We start from the raw sequence: 17,205 nt of genomic DNA on the forward strand, positions 1-17,205 counted from the left end.
CCTCTTCAATATTCGTGCTCAACATAAATCCAAAGGCATTTGATATAGATTAACTAAACGTGACCTTAACTTATAAAATTTTAATCACTATCTATTGACATTTCCAGTCCATTTTTAAGACAGATTTTTACATTTAAATTAATATCAAGCTTATTTTTTAACTTTAAGTTAACTTAATAAAAAAAAAATTAGTAGTTATCAACACTACAAAATCATGCACAAGTCTGGAAAACTAATATCGACTCAAATAATAAAGGTCAAATAATAAAGGTCAAATAGTTACAATGTTTTTCTTATTTAATATTATTCATTACCATTCCTAGTGGCTTTATGTACTTAGATTAAACAAAACACATTTTTAGTAACTCATTCCATAAAAATAAAGATTAGCTATATTCAGTATAATCTGGCGTTATTGCTATTGCTCAAGGCCTATTCATGATATTTAAAATTTACCACAATCAAATAATTTTCTCCTGTACTTGACTCCGTAGAAAAATATTTCCACAATATTTATAATGAAAATACACAGTATTGGTTCAGGTTTAACAAATACCAAATCTGCACATAAAATACATCATACCTATATAAGAGTTTCTATGATACCTATTAAAACTTCCCCCATTACATTAATTCCAGTAGTACCTATCAACAAAATTAAATGAGTATCATTGGCTTCAATAAACGTATGGTGAAATTTTATGATTCCCCATAACGAATAAGTACATTTTCTCCACTATTTTTGCTTTTTTAGTTCACAGCATGAATTTTATTTTAATTAGTACCTAGTACCAAAGCTGAGTATCATTGGTGTAAATAATAAATGAAATAGCGATTTTTTATGGTTCCCAAAACTAATGAATGCTTTTCTCGGTTAATTTTACTTATTACCTTATTTCAATGAACATTTATTACCAAAATCAATAAAGTATCATTGGTGTCAATAATTAACTTCGTATTTTTTCCAGTTTCTGTTCAGCGAATTAGAATCATTTCTCCATTAATTTTGCTTTTTAGCATTTTTTAATTTATATTGCCACTCACTTTAACTTATTTATTTTCATAGTAACACATTTTTAAAGCATGACCGAAATCAAAATAAAAACGTGTTTTCAGGTGACTTTAGGAACACTCATTTGGTGACGTAGTCCTCCTATGCCGCCACGATCACGTTGATTATTGAGATAATCTGGCTTAATAAATAAAAAAAATAAAGATGTATTGCGAAGCGTGCAATTAATTCCTATTTTGATTATTTAGACCTATACGATCGCACAAATGACTGATATCGTCTTTAAAATATTTGAAGGAAAAACAATTGTTGTTACATTTAAAGCCATGAGCGAGAATATTTAAAGATAGAGCCCCTGAATTAAAGAGGCCAACTTGTCCGCCATTTCAGAGCAAAAGCTTTTCACCAATGCAGAAGAGCTACAAGATTTGGCAACTTATCGCTGCAAACGACGCCAACCTCAAATAGGAAAATCCCTAAGGAAAAGCGTTTTTACGTACATTGATTTACGATGTTTATCGGAAATTTTTTTTAAAATTTCATTGTAAAATTTATTATTATTGCTATTTAAAACAAGAATATTATTCATAACTAGATGCCCTTTTTAAAAAAAAAAACTGTTTGTCCAATTTATTGCTGCACAACTACCCATATCAATAATTTTAAGTATCTAAATGGGCTTCAAACTCTCAAGCTAAAGTTAACACTACGTAACTAGCAAACTTGTTTGCTCAATAGCAGACAGATCAGCTCTCCAAATATAGTAGCTCTTTTTAAGGACGATCCAGTCTGAATGACGTCACCACGACGCGTTTCTTGTAGACTGTACTGTTGCAGCGCCAAGTAGCAACACTTAACGAAGGCAGTTAGTTGATTCAGAAGAAGTGAAAAGTTGACACTCTACGGTATACTATATAGTATCTCTTGTCATATTTTGCTTGCTTCTGTGCAATTGAATCTATAGCATGAATTAGTAATAATCAACTGTAATTTATTGTATCAAAGCTGAGTTTTTGTGCTTCATTTCAGTAAAAATTATTGGATTACGTGGATTTATGATGGTGATTTGAAATTTTTAACTTTGTAGAATTGTGTCGAAACATAAAATCTCTAAACCTTTTATCTTAGATTTTAGTGCTTTTGTTCGTAAAAGCTGTTTATGTAAACTTTTATTTACTCTTGTTTAGTTTATTCTTGTTCTATGATAAATTGTACCATAAGCAAACGAAAGAAAAACTTTATGTTGATAACACTTTTCAGAATTTATTCTCTTATTCTATTAAAATGCGTATAATGATGTATGTTATCCCTAGAAACATGGGTTTTATTCAACATGAAGAAACACTAGAACAAGAAAAATGATTAGGAATTAAAATAAAGACTTCTTTAAATAACACTGAAGCATTTCATAAAACTAAAATAAAACAAATAACTACAAGATTACCAAGAACTATATAAATTCAAATGAAAATAAAAAAGAAAACGATAAACTCATCGATTTATCAATATAACGAATAATTAAGTTTTCTACTGCAGCATAAAGCATTACAACAAGAGCGTAGCCATTTTTACCGCGCTTCGATTAAGAAATGTATCGTCTTTTTTTCTAGCATTAGCGTGTTGGCTATATATTTATCTATGTTTAAAGCAGTGACTTCGTCTGAACCAATACGAAAATTTCATTTTTTACATGTCTCTCGCAAATAATCTGTTGTTTCCGTATGCCTGTTTTAGGCAGAAGGTTGCGATTGTTCTTGTTTTTCAGTGGCGCCATCTATGACCAAGAATTCGACTTCTGCCACAACTATATGTCACACCCGTTCATAGGGCGGACGCATTCAATCATCCAATGATCGTAATTTTAGCCTGAATAAGAGAACGGGCGATCTCCAATCCAGTACCCCCAGAGATATTGATTTGGTGAGGGAACATGGAATACTTTGTGACCCGACAAATTTGACATGCACCAGTCATCATTTACTACACTGGGAGTCTTCGGCCGGCTGGATTCGAATTCCCTTTCTCACAAACGTTAGTCCAGCATCCTGCCAACCAGGCTATCACGACCTAGTAATAGCCGCCCAAGCAATCTAATTGACATGTTTGAATAATATTTGGATCGGAGGCTAAAATTCATCTTTTGACCAATTGTCCAAATATTAGGATGATATTATAAACGATTCTGGAAAGATAGACACTGATTCTTCATTTTATTTTTATAGATTTTAACTGCAAATATTGTTTTTAACCATTATTTTGAAACGAATTTTCACGAAAAAATTTACTTTGCAATTATTGAAAAATTAACCTAAAAGAATTAACCTCGAATCCATTCAAAGTGGCCAAAGTGGTCATGAGCATTAAACATTCCAAGACAGTTATTTTTAATTAAAAAGCTTTTTTTTTGTGTTCTAATTAAGAAGTATTTCAGTTATGTAACATAAAAATTTCTTTTAAATTATCATTTATGTAATTTTTTTCGTTTCAGAATACAATAAGAGAATTTTTTATTTTGAAGCATTTTCATTCATGAACCATCAATTGATTACATCACTATAAAGTAAAAAAAAAAGATAGTTGATTAAACAAAAAATGCATAGATTGAATATGAAAAAAAAAAAAAATTCAAATTCATTAATTTTAATTCTTTTCCTCTTAACGAATTATCTTTTGATTTTCACTGATTTTATCATCTTTCATTTTTTAAGAGCACAAAACTCCCCTACAGCTTGTGTTTTGTTATTTTCCGTTTTGTTATTTTTTGCTTAAAAACTACTCCATAAATTATCATAAATTTCACCCAAAAAAAAATAGAAAAATAACTATTTTCCGTGAATTTTCACTTAGTGATATCCATTTAGTAATTTCATGGTATAGAAATGTTCATAAAAAACATATTTCTTTTTTTTAAATTTCAAATGTATAATGATGTTAGTGAAATTTTAAACTTTATTTCTATTTTTTAGCTTTTTAGACTCAGTAGCACAAAGTTATTTTTGCAAACAAATATCACTATGGTAGTGTAGATTTTTTACAGAATCTAAAGCGGGGAAAGAAAGAAAATGAAAAGAGAAGCAAACTTTAAATAACAATTGAAATCTTTCCATATACTCTATTGATATTGCAATACATTTGAAGCCAGAGAAATCGGTCTTATATTGCGTTTTTCATTTCAAGTATCTAAAACCAGCTTTGAATTATTCAAAATAAAATTCAATACCTTACAAATCATAATAGCGTAAGTATCCTGTACGATTATGGAATCAAATGTATTCAAAAGATGGTTTATCCATATCAAATAAACACTGAATGAAATGTCTGAGCAAATTTCCTTTATTTTATATTCTAAGTTTTAAACTTATTGTATTATAACTTTTTTTTTGGTTTTGGTATCATTCATGATTTTTTAAATCATTTTAAACAAGGGAAAACATTTTAGAAATCTATGTAATTATATGTTCTAACTATGCAGTTCCTGTTTATTTAATGAACTTTAATTCTGAAGACTAGTATGCACTGTAAAAAATCCGGATCAAATTACGTTATAAAGTACCTGCTCTTTGGGGGAATCATGCGTAAAATTCCTTGTATCATGTTTAAAATCCATTTTTACAGTGAAATACTATGTCATAGTTTTTACATTAATATTAATTCAGTTAGAGTTATTCAATGGTTTTACGGCAATTATTACTGAAAAAATTACGGTATATCAGAATTTATGATCCGTAACATGTTTCGGTAAAAATTGGATTTTACGGTAAAACGTATCGGCACTTTACATATCGTAAGTACACATACGGCACATACGGTATTTTGTTCCGGACCTTTTTACTGTATATTTTATGAAATTTTTAAAGTTTTTCTTTGGAGAATATGTATTTTTACACAAATAATTCAAAACACAAAATGTATAAGTTTTCTATCCACATAAAATGGCTTTAAAAATCAAAGCTTTACGAAAAATACAAATTTCTCGTTATAAGGTAATTAATTAAAAATTCATATAAATTACGGTAAGCTAACTATAATTTTTTTTCATACCAACTAAGTTCTTTTTAAATTTTTAAACATCCATTCAGCAGATTAAAACCGTCTAAAAAGATATTTATGAAGCAGATTAAAAAGTTATCTCTTAGTTATGGTAGAAAAATTACTCTCGATTACAATTTTGGAAACAACATTTTTTTGCGTGAAATAATAATACTAATAAAACTAACTTTTTCCTAGTTTTACTTTTTGTTTTCAATTCATGAGGTTCATGAAATAATTTTAGCGAAATAAATAAATAAACAAATGCAAAAAAATAGCAATTCCTATTTGGTAACCAAAAATTTTATCTTTGCAAAAGATTTCATTTGTATCACTATGAAAATTTTAGTCTAGAAACATTATATACCATAGCAACATTTAAATAAAATAATTTATATTTGTAGTTTATGAAGTGTAAAGACTAAAGTACTACTGTATAGTTGTAAAGTAACTTTATTTGTTAATTAAATAAAAAAAAACTGCGGTTAGTAAAATTAATTAAGAAAAACACTTTCTCCAATAATATTTTTTTGAATTTATTTTATTATTGGCTAAGTCAATCACCACTAGAAAAAGATCTAGAAACTTTATATACCATAGCAAAATTTAAATAAAATTATTTATATTTGTAGTTTATGAAGTGTAAAGACTAAAGTACTATTGCATAGTTGTAAAGTAATGTTATTTGTTAATTATATGAAAAACTGTGGTTAGTAAAATTAATTAAAAAAGACACTTTTTCCAGCAATATGTTTTTTTGAATTTAGCTTATTATTGTCCATGTCAATGGCCCCTAGAAAAAAATCTAGAAACTTTATATACTATAACAACTTTTCTTACTATATATAAAATTCTAATGATGGCGTCGCAGTTTTCCATTGTTGTCGGTGCATTTTTTATTGGCCAGAAAATCACGTGGTAGGATCCAGTTTTTCCTCATTCATTTCCATATTGTTTAGGTTGTCATCAGCACAAAATTAACAAGAGTTTTACATGTTTTTTTTTCTATGAATGTTTTTGTATTCGCGATCACAACGAACTATAGGGGGCGTTGTTGTATGAGACGCATACCTGCATTTCTATATGAACCGTCATTCAGTTACTCTAGAGACGTCGTTAATGTAGCGTGTAGCATTGCAACGTTCCTTCTTTNTTTATTTGAATTCAAATTTATTTTAATGACTTTATTTACTAAAAAGATGTAATTTTTTTTAAAAAAAAAGTTGTTATATGGATTAGAATTATTGTTTTGAATTCTTAGAATTTTGTGCATTTGCAATGTACCTAAGTTAGTAGCGAGCTTGGTTTGCGAAGCAAACCATATAGATTGCGTAGCAATTTTCGGGGGTTGGCGAGCGTTAGCAAGCAGGGGGCGCAGCCCACTAGTAAATAAAATAATTTATATTTGTAGTTAGTGAAGTGTGAATACTAAAATACTACTATATAGTTGCAAAATAACGTTATTTGTGAATTATATAAAAGTGGTTAGTAAAATTAATTAAAAAATACGCTTTTTCCAGTAATATTTTTTTAAAATTTAGGTTGTTATTCGCTAAGTCAATCGCCGCTGGAAAGAGACTGAGACCAAGGCTTAGGTGGTAGGACTGATTCGAAAAATACTCTAAAACAATTTAAGTAATAAATTAAAAATGTTTGATAAAGAACAGAATGATTTGGGGTAAAACTCTGCGATAAGCTAGGGCACACCTTGGGGTATCGCCCCAGTGAAGAAAGAACGAAGTTTATTATGGTCTGTATAAGTCAGTTTTCAAGTAGTTAATTATTTAGATTTATATAGTGGGAATTTTTAAAAACTAGATTCTAACGGTCTTTCAAAGAATCAAAAGCGTAATAAATTTATAATTAAAGTATATGCAATTTTTATAAATTTTAATATCGACGATTGTGTTTCACAGATAACTGAACACCGTTCGCCACTTTCACGCTTCGTCAAAATCGATTTTTTCCGCTCATATGAAAAGTTTCACACTTTCAGAAAAACTATTGTTTTATAAATTAACCTTTGAAGAGTCACAAAAAATCACTCTATTTTTTACTCTCATATGAAAAGTTTCACACTTTCAAAAAAACTATTGATTTATAAATTGACCTTTGATAATTCACAAAAAATTTAACAAAAACTTGGTACTTTTTGTCTATAAAAGAGAAAAAAACCTTCGAGTTTTGTAAAAGAAATTGAACTTATTATTTTGGAAACAGATCCTACGAGTTAAAGAAAGAAGGAAGCAAGGTTAAAATTAGTCTCACAAACTTACATGTTCAACTTCCACAAACTTACGTGTCTTAAAAGTATTTCGTCAATAATTTTTAATATATGGGACCCCATTGGTTAAAGGACTATCATTTAACATCACGTTCGAATGTTCTTCTTGGACTAGTTTAAACTAATAAATATAAATCTTACTGTTCCGCTAGAGGCAGTTTATATATTTCTAGAGAAATAAAGTATACTTTATTTTAGTGATTATACTTATGTGAGCTGAAGGCGAAGCTCTTTGCAACTAAAGTTAACAATGAAATTAGCAATAATTAAAGTTTGTAAATGATAAATGATATTATTAAATGAGTAAGCAGTAATTAAAGGAAACATAATTATAAATGTACGAAAAAAATTATATATTTCATAAATATACCAATTAACGACATTTACTCAAACAGCTATACCGAGTAAGCTGAAAGTTACAGAGTTAGCATTAAGTGAAATAAACAGTTAAGTTAACAATAATTAAAGAAAATACTATTATGCATGCATTAGAAAAAAAATTATGTTTCATAAATATATAAATCAACGTAATTTAACAAAATAACAAACCCGAGTAAGCTGAAAGTTATTGAGTTAGCATTTATTAAACGAAGCAATTGAGTTACCAATAATTAACGAAAATACAATTATACATGTATTAGAAACAAAATAACGTATGTTTCATCTATGTTTATAGATCTTGTATGTAAGTGTGTTATTTTAAATATGTGAATCAACGTCATTTAACCAAATAAATAAACCGAGTAAGCTGAAAGTTATTGAGCAATAATTAAAAAATAGTTCAGTTAGCATTAATTAAAGAAAGTATAATTATGAGAAAAGAAAATTTACTTAAGTTTTTTAAATGTCAATCAACGCTGAGTTATAGAGAATACAATTATACATGTAATAGAAAATAATTAACGTATGTTTCTTAAATATGTAAATTAACGTCATTTATCGAAATAATTTAACTGTGTAAGCTGATAATTACAATAGCAATAATTCAAAAAAAAAGAACAGTTGAGTTAGCATTAATTGAATAAAATATAACAATACATGTATTAGAACATTATTAACGTATGTTTCATAAATATGTCTTGCAACGTTATTAATCAAATAACTTAACAAGTTGTTGATGTATGCCTGTTTAGGCAGAAGGGGTGCGATTGTTCTTGTTTTCCAGTGGCGCCATCTATGGCCAAGAATTCGACTTCCACCACACCATACGTTGCACCCGCTTATTGGGCGGACTCATTCATACGTCCATTCATCCACAAATCGTAATTTTGACCTGAATCTGTTTGGACCGATCTCCAATCCAGTACCCCCAGAGGTATTGATTTGTTATGGGAACATGGAGGACTTTTTGCGACTCGACAGATTCAAGGTGCATCAGTCACTTTACTACATAGGCCTGCTGGGTTCGAACCCACAAACTCTCGCACATGGGCTCAACTTAACAAGTTAGTCGAAAGAATTAGTTGTTTTCAAAATTATATTTTTTTAACGTTAATAAAAATAATATTTGAAGTTATTGATATACTGTTTATTTAAATATATTGATTGTATATTAGTTAAAATCTTCGATTTAACCGAAATTAAAACAATATAATCACTCATATATAGTAAAAAATAATTCAATATACGGCAAAAATATCTTACTTAATACTACTTACTCGAATAATATAAAATGGAGTAAAAGCTTTATAAACGTACTTAAAATTAGCGATATAAATAAACAAATGTAATTTGATGAATTAATATTTTATACATAATTAAGAAGGTCGTTATTTTTTTTGATTTAATATATTACATATTGTTAAAATATAAATCAAATGAGAAAAATCACTTATCACTTATCAAATAACAAGCATAAAAGGTGATCGAAATTAACAATGCAATAATTTATGGAAATTTCAGAATTTTGCTATATAATTCGACAATCACTGTTTTGAACTTAAATTATAACCAATAAATGAATAATTAAATTCCAGTGGAATAAGACTATTTACTACGCAAAACTTAAGCTATTTACGCACAAATTTTTACCAATTATTGCATTTTGATTTAGAAATCTTCTTGACCTTCTAGAAATTTACATTTCATTACAGTTGCTTACTGTGTTGACATCATTACAGCTGTTTAGCTTCTTCGATTTCTTTCATTTATTCAGCATTCCATTCGTTTGCAATTATGAAGCCATGAAATCAATGTCAAGACATCAATCATTAACTTTTAAACATACATTGTCAGTATTTTCATTCCTTAATAGGGATATTAAAATACATAAGGCTTACTATCCCATTTTATTATTTCATTTTTCAGAATATTTGCGTTTTCTACAGATGAAAAAATAAACGTTTGTTGTTTTTATTTTTAAAAGGTATTATAAAAAGAAATTTACCTTAAGAAAATTGCAAATTATAAATTTTGAAGCAAACACTTTAATAGCAGACTCAAAACCTCAGTAAATGTTTTTTGAATACCAAAATTAAGAAAGAAAATTACCGAATTTGCTTAATAAAACTGAAATACAATTTGACGAAATTTCACATTTGTAATAAATTTAAACAATTAAGGGATACAATAAATTTCGATGCGTCAAAAATATTTTTCCAACATTTTATTAAAAAGTAGGCTATAATTAGGTTATAATTAGGTAATATCGTGTGGAAAAAATTATTATTTTAAAGTTAATTTGATATTGTTACAATACTTTATTATTAAAATACTTTTAGTAATATATAACTCTCATATAGGAGATCGTTTCAATTTTCCTCATTTCATAAGTTCAAGAAAAATTAACACATTATTCTTGAGATAGTTATTTACTCGCTTCAAATGTAAAAAAAGAAAATGAGAAAAAATTATTTCTTAATAAAGGATTAATGAAAAATTCAAAATTAGAGTTACTTCATGCTAAATTTCCAAACTTTTAATAACTCGAAAGTAACTGTACTACTTTTATTTAAATATTAGGATAGATAAAGTTACACATTTGAAAAAAAAATTCCGAGTCTTTCGTTAATCAAAATAAAGCAATAGTTTAAAGTTATGATTGATAACTAACTGAGCTTTAGAAGGGACAAATAAATCTTTAAAAAATTATTAAACTTTTTAAAAATCTCCAAATGGGCGAGATTTTTCAACTTAAATGAAAATCATTAACCTGGATTTTTGACGCCTTTTCACCTAGGAAAATGAAAAAGCAACAATTTAAGTGTCTTTCACTTGAAGCAAATCTAAAATTTTAAACTATATATGCAGTCTTGTCGTACAGAATTATTTAGGCTTTAGAACTCTTTAAAAATCACCAAATTGGCGAGATTTTTCCACTTAAATGAAACTCATTAACCTGGATTTTCGACACTCCTTTCCCAAGGAAAATGAAAAAGAAACAATTTAAGTGTCTTTCACTTGAAGCAAATCTGAAATTTTAAACTATATATGCCATCTCGCCATAAAAAATTATCTACGCTTTAGAAAGGACAAAAAACTGAAACATTTTCAAAATCTTTAAACTTTCTTAAAAATCGCCCACTTGGCGATTTCCAATCAATTTCTCCAAAAATTTCCACCTAGATAAAAACTATCAAAATCAAAGTCTTATTTTCAATTTGTACAAATTTTAATCAGTCCACGAAAGCTTTTCATTTTCCTAAAACTGTGATTTGTCTTCATATTGACGTTTTGCACTTTTCTCAGACTAAATACAGCCATGAGTAATTGTTGCAAACTCATAGCAGTTATGAAACTAGCATATTATTTGCAAAAAGGCATCATGTGACATCAGAGCCTTCGAAAAACAGACATAAAATCGAAGAATTACTTTCAATTTCTTCAGTTCTTATGGGTCCAAACAACGCACGGTTGCATTAACATTTATCAGTATTAAAAAATAAAAACAAAACCCTTTTTCGGTTTCAAAAAAATGACTTCTCCTCTCACAGAAATGTGCGCCATTTTCATTATTGGCATTTAAGCAAACATTCATGAATGTTACAAAGCAAAAGCATTAACATAATTTTTGCTAAAAGGAATTATTTAATGTGGTAGCCAATCCTTCGAAAAACTGCCTTAATGAAATATCTAGCTTCATATTTACAATATGATTTGCAAAGTTTTTAATAAGCTTCATATTAATTTGCAAAATTTTTTATAAAAATTTAAACTCCAAACACTACTTAGCTTAAATAAAATTACACATTTCTAATTAAATGAGTAAAAAAAATACTTACTTGCACAAACAAAGTACATAAAAATAATAGAATATTCAAATGGCAGAGCCAGTAACACTTCATTGCAGGAAATAAAAGTTTTTATGGTGCATCCAATGTTAGTCAAGCTTCGTATTTTTTTTCATTTCGGACTTGAAATGAAGTTCAGATCTTAGCAAATGTTTACATAGGTAAAGTTTTCTTTTTGATGAGATATTTCCAATGTTTTAAGTCATTTCATCTTGGAATGTTTGAACACTGAAAAGAAAAAAAATCCAAAATTAATGAAAAGTTATTTTAGTTTAAAAAAAGCAATAGCAAAATTAGATAAACTAAAATGCAAACAATGTTATCATATCAATGCGGTTTCTTGCTTATCTACTGGAGTTTTTTTTACAATAACATAATAATTTTATTGATTAAATTAATCCCAGGGCTGAATCTAAAATTTTTTTTTAACTTCCCAAATAAAAAATCATGATGGTCCCAGCAAAAATTTTGATGGTTTATGCTGGTTTCACTGCAATTCACGATGGTCCAACATCATTTGAGGGTCACCATCATCCAACATGTTCCGTTATATTTTCATCGTTTTTGATATGACAACAAACTTCCATCATGCTACTTTAATACTACGATGTTTTAAGTTACAAAATTAAACACTAAAACTTAACTTTCTCCAAATATACATATCTTTTATTTAAGGGATTCAAATTTCTGACCCCTAAAATATAGAGGGTAACCGCCATCTGGGAATCATGGTCCTGAAATTTTGGTTCTGGAGAGCGATCCAAAGTTTGAATCCTCTAATATGAATTTTTATTTTTTGCGTATTTCGCCATATCTTGAGAACTTTTTAAGCGAATTGAAACATTTCTGCACACTATTATAAAAAATTTTTGTTCAAGGATAATTCCATGCAAAAATATAATGTAACGCACTTAATATTTTTTTAATAATAGTCGAAAAATGTTTTAATTGTAAGGTATATAATTTTTTACAAAATTTGAGCGAAGTTAGTTCAATTTTTCCTGAGAAATTGAATTTTGAAATTTTGAAAAAAATATTTAAAACTCGATTTTTCCGGATATATCCAAGTAATTTCAATCAAATTTTGTATTTCGCCTTGTAAAATTAAATATTTCAAAATGATGTGAAAAATTTTATACTTTACAATTAAAATTTTTTTCGATTATCATTAAATAAAATATTAAAAAACAGTAAATATTTACTAAAAGTTATCTTCTGTACAGAATTATCTTTCGATGAAAGAATTTTACAAATTTGCACCAAAATGTCAACTCGCCTGAAAAGTTCTCGAGACCTGTTTAATATGCAAAAAGTAAAATTAACATTATGGGGTCCACACTTTGATTCGCTCACCTGACCAAACTATTGGAACCATATTTCACAGATTGCGGCTACCCTCTATAATTCTGGATTAGGTTCAAAATTTCAAAACTACGGATTGGTAGTCTGAACTCAAAATTTGGTCAATTGTTCAACGATGATTATAAAAAGCAATTTGCAGTTAGTATATCCACATTCCCTAGAAACAAATTCTAAAAGGTTATAAAAATTATGAATGAAAATTATGTAAGTCCTTAATGAAAAACGAAAATGGCAAAGTTTTTGAAATGTTTTTTGACATTTTTATAATGGTTTCTAAAAATATACGTAATAGGAATGTCTGAAATATGAAGTCACTGGTTCTGAAAAAATTGTAAAACTAAAAAAAAAATCGTATTACATTCTGTAGACAAAATTTTTTAAAAACTGTTTATGTCATTTTTCATTAGTGAAGCTCTCTCTAATTTAAATTAATTCAATTGTATGAATTCTTCTTTTACGTTCTATGCATTTAAGTTTTGAAAAATCCCAATAAAGTATGACATTCTAATGCTCTAAAATGACTTTTTTTCTTCTGAAAACAAAAAATCCAAAACATTTTTAAATTCACAAATTTTAAAATTATCCATGAGTAATAATATTTGATGTATTCTATAGAGGTTCAAATATTGCAAAATGGAGCAGACAATTGGAATGAAAAATAAATTTTTTTAATTCGCTTAAATGTTATTTTATCAAACAATTTATATTTTTTAGAAATATTTTTCTTACTATTCTCATGAATTTGTAATCTTTAAAAGATATTATTTAATTTTAACTGATAGCTTACAGTCATGTGACAAAAGTGTTAGGTTATTTTTTTCCCTTTCTTAAAAAATCAATGTAAAAACTAAGAAATCGGAATCATGAAGCTTTAGTTGTTATACTTACGACTTTGTTTTAAAAATAATTTTAACTAGAATAGTAAAACTTATTATTTTTATATTCTAATTTATATGAGCAATAAGTATTTTTAAATAAATATTTTGCCTTTTAATGTTCTATAGAAAGGATAGTTGAGTATACTAAATTTTGTCGAAAATCAAATATTTGTTTTTAAAAGCATTTTGCTTGTTTTACTTATATGTAAGACATAAGTTGCATGTTAAATTCTGCTGTGCAAACAAAAGCAATAAGTCTAGTTTATAGTGCTTTAATTTTTTTTAAACGAAAAATGTTCTTCTGGTAAATTTAATCTTAAAGTCACTGAGAGAAAAAGCAATATTCCAAACACGCAAAAAACGAATTTATTTCATTTCCATTTTAAAACTGGGGATCTTAAATTAGCTTCTAACAAAGCTTCACGATTCAGTTGTAAGTAAATAACAAGAAAATGAAAGGACTAAGAGGTTTCATTATTTCAACTTAAAAGTTAAAAAACTTTTTTAAATTATTTGAGGTTCTTAATACTACTTTTATCTTTCTTTTGTTTAATCCTTTACTTCATTTTAATTTTTAGGAGTTTAGTTCCGTGAGTTTTTATATTTTAACTTCATTTTTTTTGCAGAAAAAGATTTCTTTCTAGAACACAGAGAATTAAAAAAATGGAAACGTTAAATAAATTTCAATTTTTAATTAATATTTTTTATTTCCTTTTCCATAAACTTTACTCTACAATATTTAAATTTTATAACACAATCATTTGTAACATTTACCATTAATGATCTTATTTTAAATAATAATTTAAATATCAAAGGTGTACTAATTAAAAGAACCTGTTTTAAAGTTTTCATCGGAAAAAACTATTGTCCAGAAAGTTATTCTATTTCTATAGAACACAATGTTAACATAAGGTTATTATTAGGTTTTGAACATTAGGTTTAGAACATAATGTTAACATAAGGTAGGTACGTACTTTATTTACGTCGCTCTAGAGCTGCACAATAGGCTATTGGCAACGGTCTGGGAAACATCCCTGAGAATGATCCGAAGACAGGCCATCGCAATTTTGATCCTCTGCGGAGAGGATGGCTACCCTGTTTGCACTTAGAAAAATTTGAAGTTGTTTCGAATTAGATTTTGATGTTTGAAATTAGATTTTGATGTTTGTACTTATAAACAGTTAGAAGTTTCTTGAACTTAGAAAAAATTGAAGTTGTTGGTCATTTGCAAATTTCTGAAGCTGTTTGTACTTAGCAATATTTTTAAACTGTTTGTAATTGGAAAATCTCTGAAGCTACTTAAACTTTTAAAAATATTTAAAGTTGATTATATCTAGAAATATTTTGAAGATGTTTGTAACAAAAATTTTTTAAGTTGTTTGAACTTAGATATATTTTGAAGTTGTTTATAATTAGAAACATTTTGGTATTTTTACTTGGTATTTTACGTTGCTTGTACTTAAAAAACTTTGAAGTTGTTTAGACTTTGAAAATTTCTGAAGATGTTTTTACTCAGAAATATTTTGAGGGTTTTCAGACTTAGTAATATTTTTAAACTGTTTAAATTGAGAAGTTTCTGAAGCTAATTGAACTTTGAAAATATTTAAAATTATTTGAACTTTGAAAAATTCTGAGGTTGTTTGTTACTAGAAACATTTTGAAGTTGCTTCTATTTAGAAAATTTTTAAGTTGTTTGAACTTTAAATTTTTCAAAGTTGCTTATACTTTGAAAACTTTGAAGTTACTAATACTTCGAAAATTTCTGACAATGTTTGCAGTTAGAAATATTTTGAGATTTTTTAGACTTAACAATATTTTTTTTTAACTGCTTGCACGTAGGAGAAAATTTAAGTTGTTTGAACTTAGATATATTTCAAAGTTGCTTTTACTTAGTTGCATGATTCATTTAAAATCCATCTCAGGCAGCGAAACTTTTAATGAATATTTAAGTTTTCAGAAACAAATTTTGATTCCTTCGTTTTTCCTTACATAACATTTCTCAATTTTTTGAAACTTGGTTTCATTGTGGCAGGCAACGTTAAACATATATAATTATAGTCGTTACATTTTAGAAATTTTTTTTTAATTTAATGCGCTCCATTACGTTCAGATACTCTTAATTTGAAAATCGTGTAAAACAGTTTGTGAAGTTAATCAGAGAGAAAAATATTTTGATTTTATAGTCCGATTTGATTTTATAGCTAATATTTGATTTTATAGTAAAACATTCAAAACATATTTTGTAAAGAAAATGAAAATCAAGTGAAAGTGAATTTCGCAAAGAATTTTTGTGAGGAAAATTTTTTATTCCACTCAAGATCAAAACTTTAAAGTAAATATTTAAATATATTTTATACTATCCTTCGTTATATGCTAAGAACTAAACATGGATGGGTCTACCATAAAATTTGCAACCTAAATTTTAATTGGGCAATGATATCACTTAAAATTTTAGGAGTAAATTTATGACACAACATTTTTAACAAAAGTTTACGAACAATTTTAATTTTTTTTCTCAAATATCGCTAAAACATGAAGATATATATCGCTGATGGGCTGGAGTAGTGGCAAAACACTCGTTTTGAAATAAGAACAGGTGTAAATAGAAAATACATATTCTTTTCAGCAGCAATATTAGCACAACTCATAATTCAACTTCAAGGTAAACTTAGTTTAAGCAAACTAAAGCATTTCTTATGCCTTTTCCATAGCAATGAAAACTTTAAATCCACTTATCTTAAAATAGGGTTTTTTTAATGGCCGGGATAGCCTGGTCGGTAGGGCGCTGGGCCCATGTCCGAGAGTTCGTGGGTTTGAACCCCGTCGGCCGAAGACTCCCCGTGTAGCAAAGTGACTGATGCACGTTAAATCTGTCGAGTCGCAAAAGTCCTCCATGTTCCCATAATAAATCAATACCTCTGGGGGTACTGGATAGGAGATCGATCGTTCTCTGATTCAGGACAAAATTACGATCTGTGGATGAATGAATGAATGGGCCCGCCTTATAAACAGGTGTGGCGTATGATGTGGCGAAGTCGAATTCTTGGCCATAGATGGCGCCACTGAAAAACAAGAATTGCACACTCTGCCTTAAATTTGCTAGGTTTCACCAAGCAGGCTTGCCCGTGTGTCAAGTGGCATTAGAACCAACCACCAACCAACCATGTATCTTTGAGTTGTGCCGCTATTGCAGCCCATGAGCGATATAGGAAGTATTGAAGCTATTATTGACTGATGTATTAATGGTTCTTAAAAATTACGAGAAAGAATGTGTATATATACTTCTTCGAATAACTGGTAAATAAGAATAAGTTTTATTCACAGCTATAAAATTTGTGAACAATGCTTTCCTATTGATTATGATTTATCATGAACAAAATAATGAAATAAATACATAAAAACATATAATTC

At 27.8% G+C, this 17,205-nt stretch overlaps 1 protein-coding gene across 3 annotated transcripts in view; it reads right to left on the minus strand.

Moving 5' to 3' along the window:
• The window catches only part of LOC107453385 (calcitonin gene-related peptide type 1 receptor), a 397,139-nt gene that overhangs the window by 102,670 nt on the left and 277,264 nt on the right, over positions 1-17,205 (minus strand). For all 3 annotated transcript variants that reach the window (XM_071177835.1, XM_071177833.1, XM_071177834.1), the window contains one exon: positions 11,546-11,782. In XM_071177835.1, the coding sequence (XP_071033936.1) occupies positions 11,546-11,608 (63 nt within the window). In that variant the 5' untranslated portion in view covers positions 11,609-11,782. The remainder of the gene's footprint in view (positions 1-11,545; positions 11,783-17,205) is intronic.

Source organism: Parasteatoda tepidariorum, chromosome 2, assembly GCF_043381705.1.
Source record: "Parasteatoda tepidariorum isolate YZ-2023 chromosome 2, CAS_Ptep_4.0, whole genome shotgun sequence".
In the NCBI taxonomy this organism is placed as follows: domain Eukaryota; kingdom Metazoa; phylum Arthropoda; class Arachnida; order Araneae; family Theridiidae; genus Parasteatoda; species Parasteatoda tepidariorum.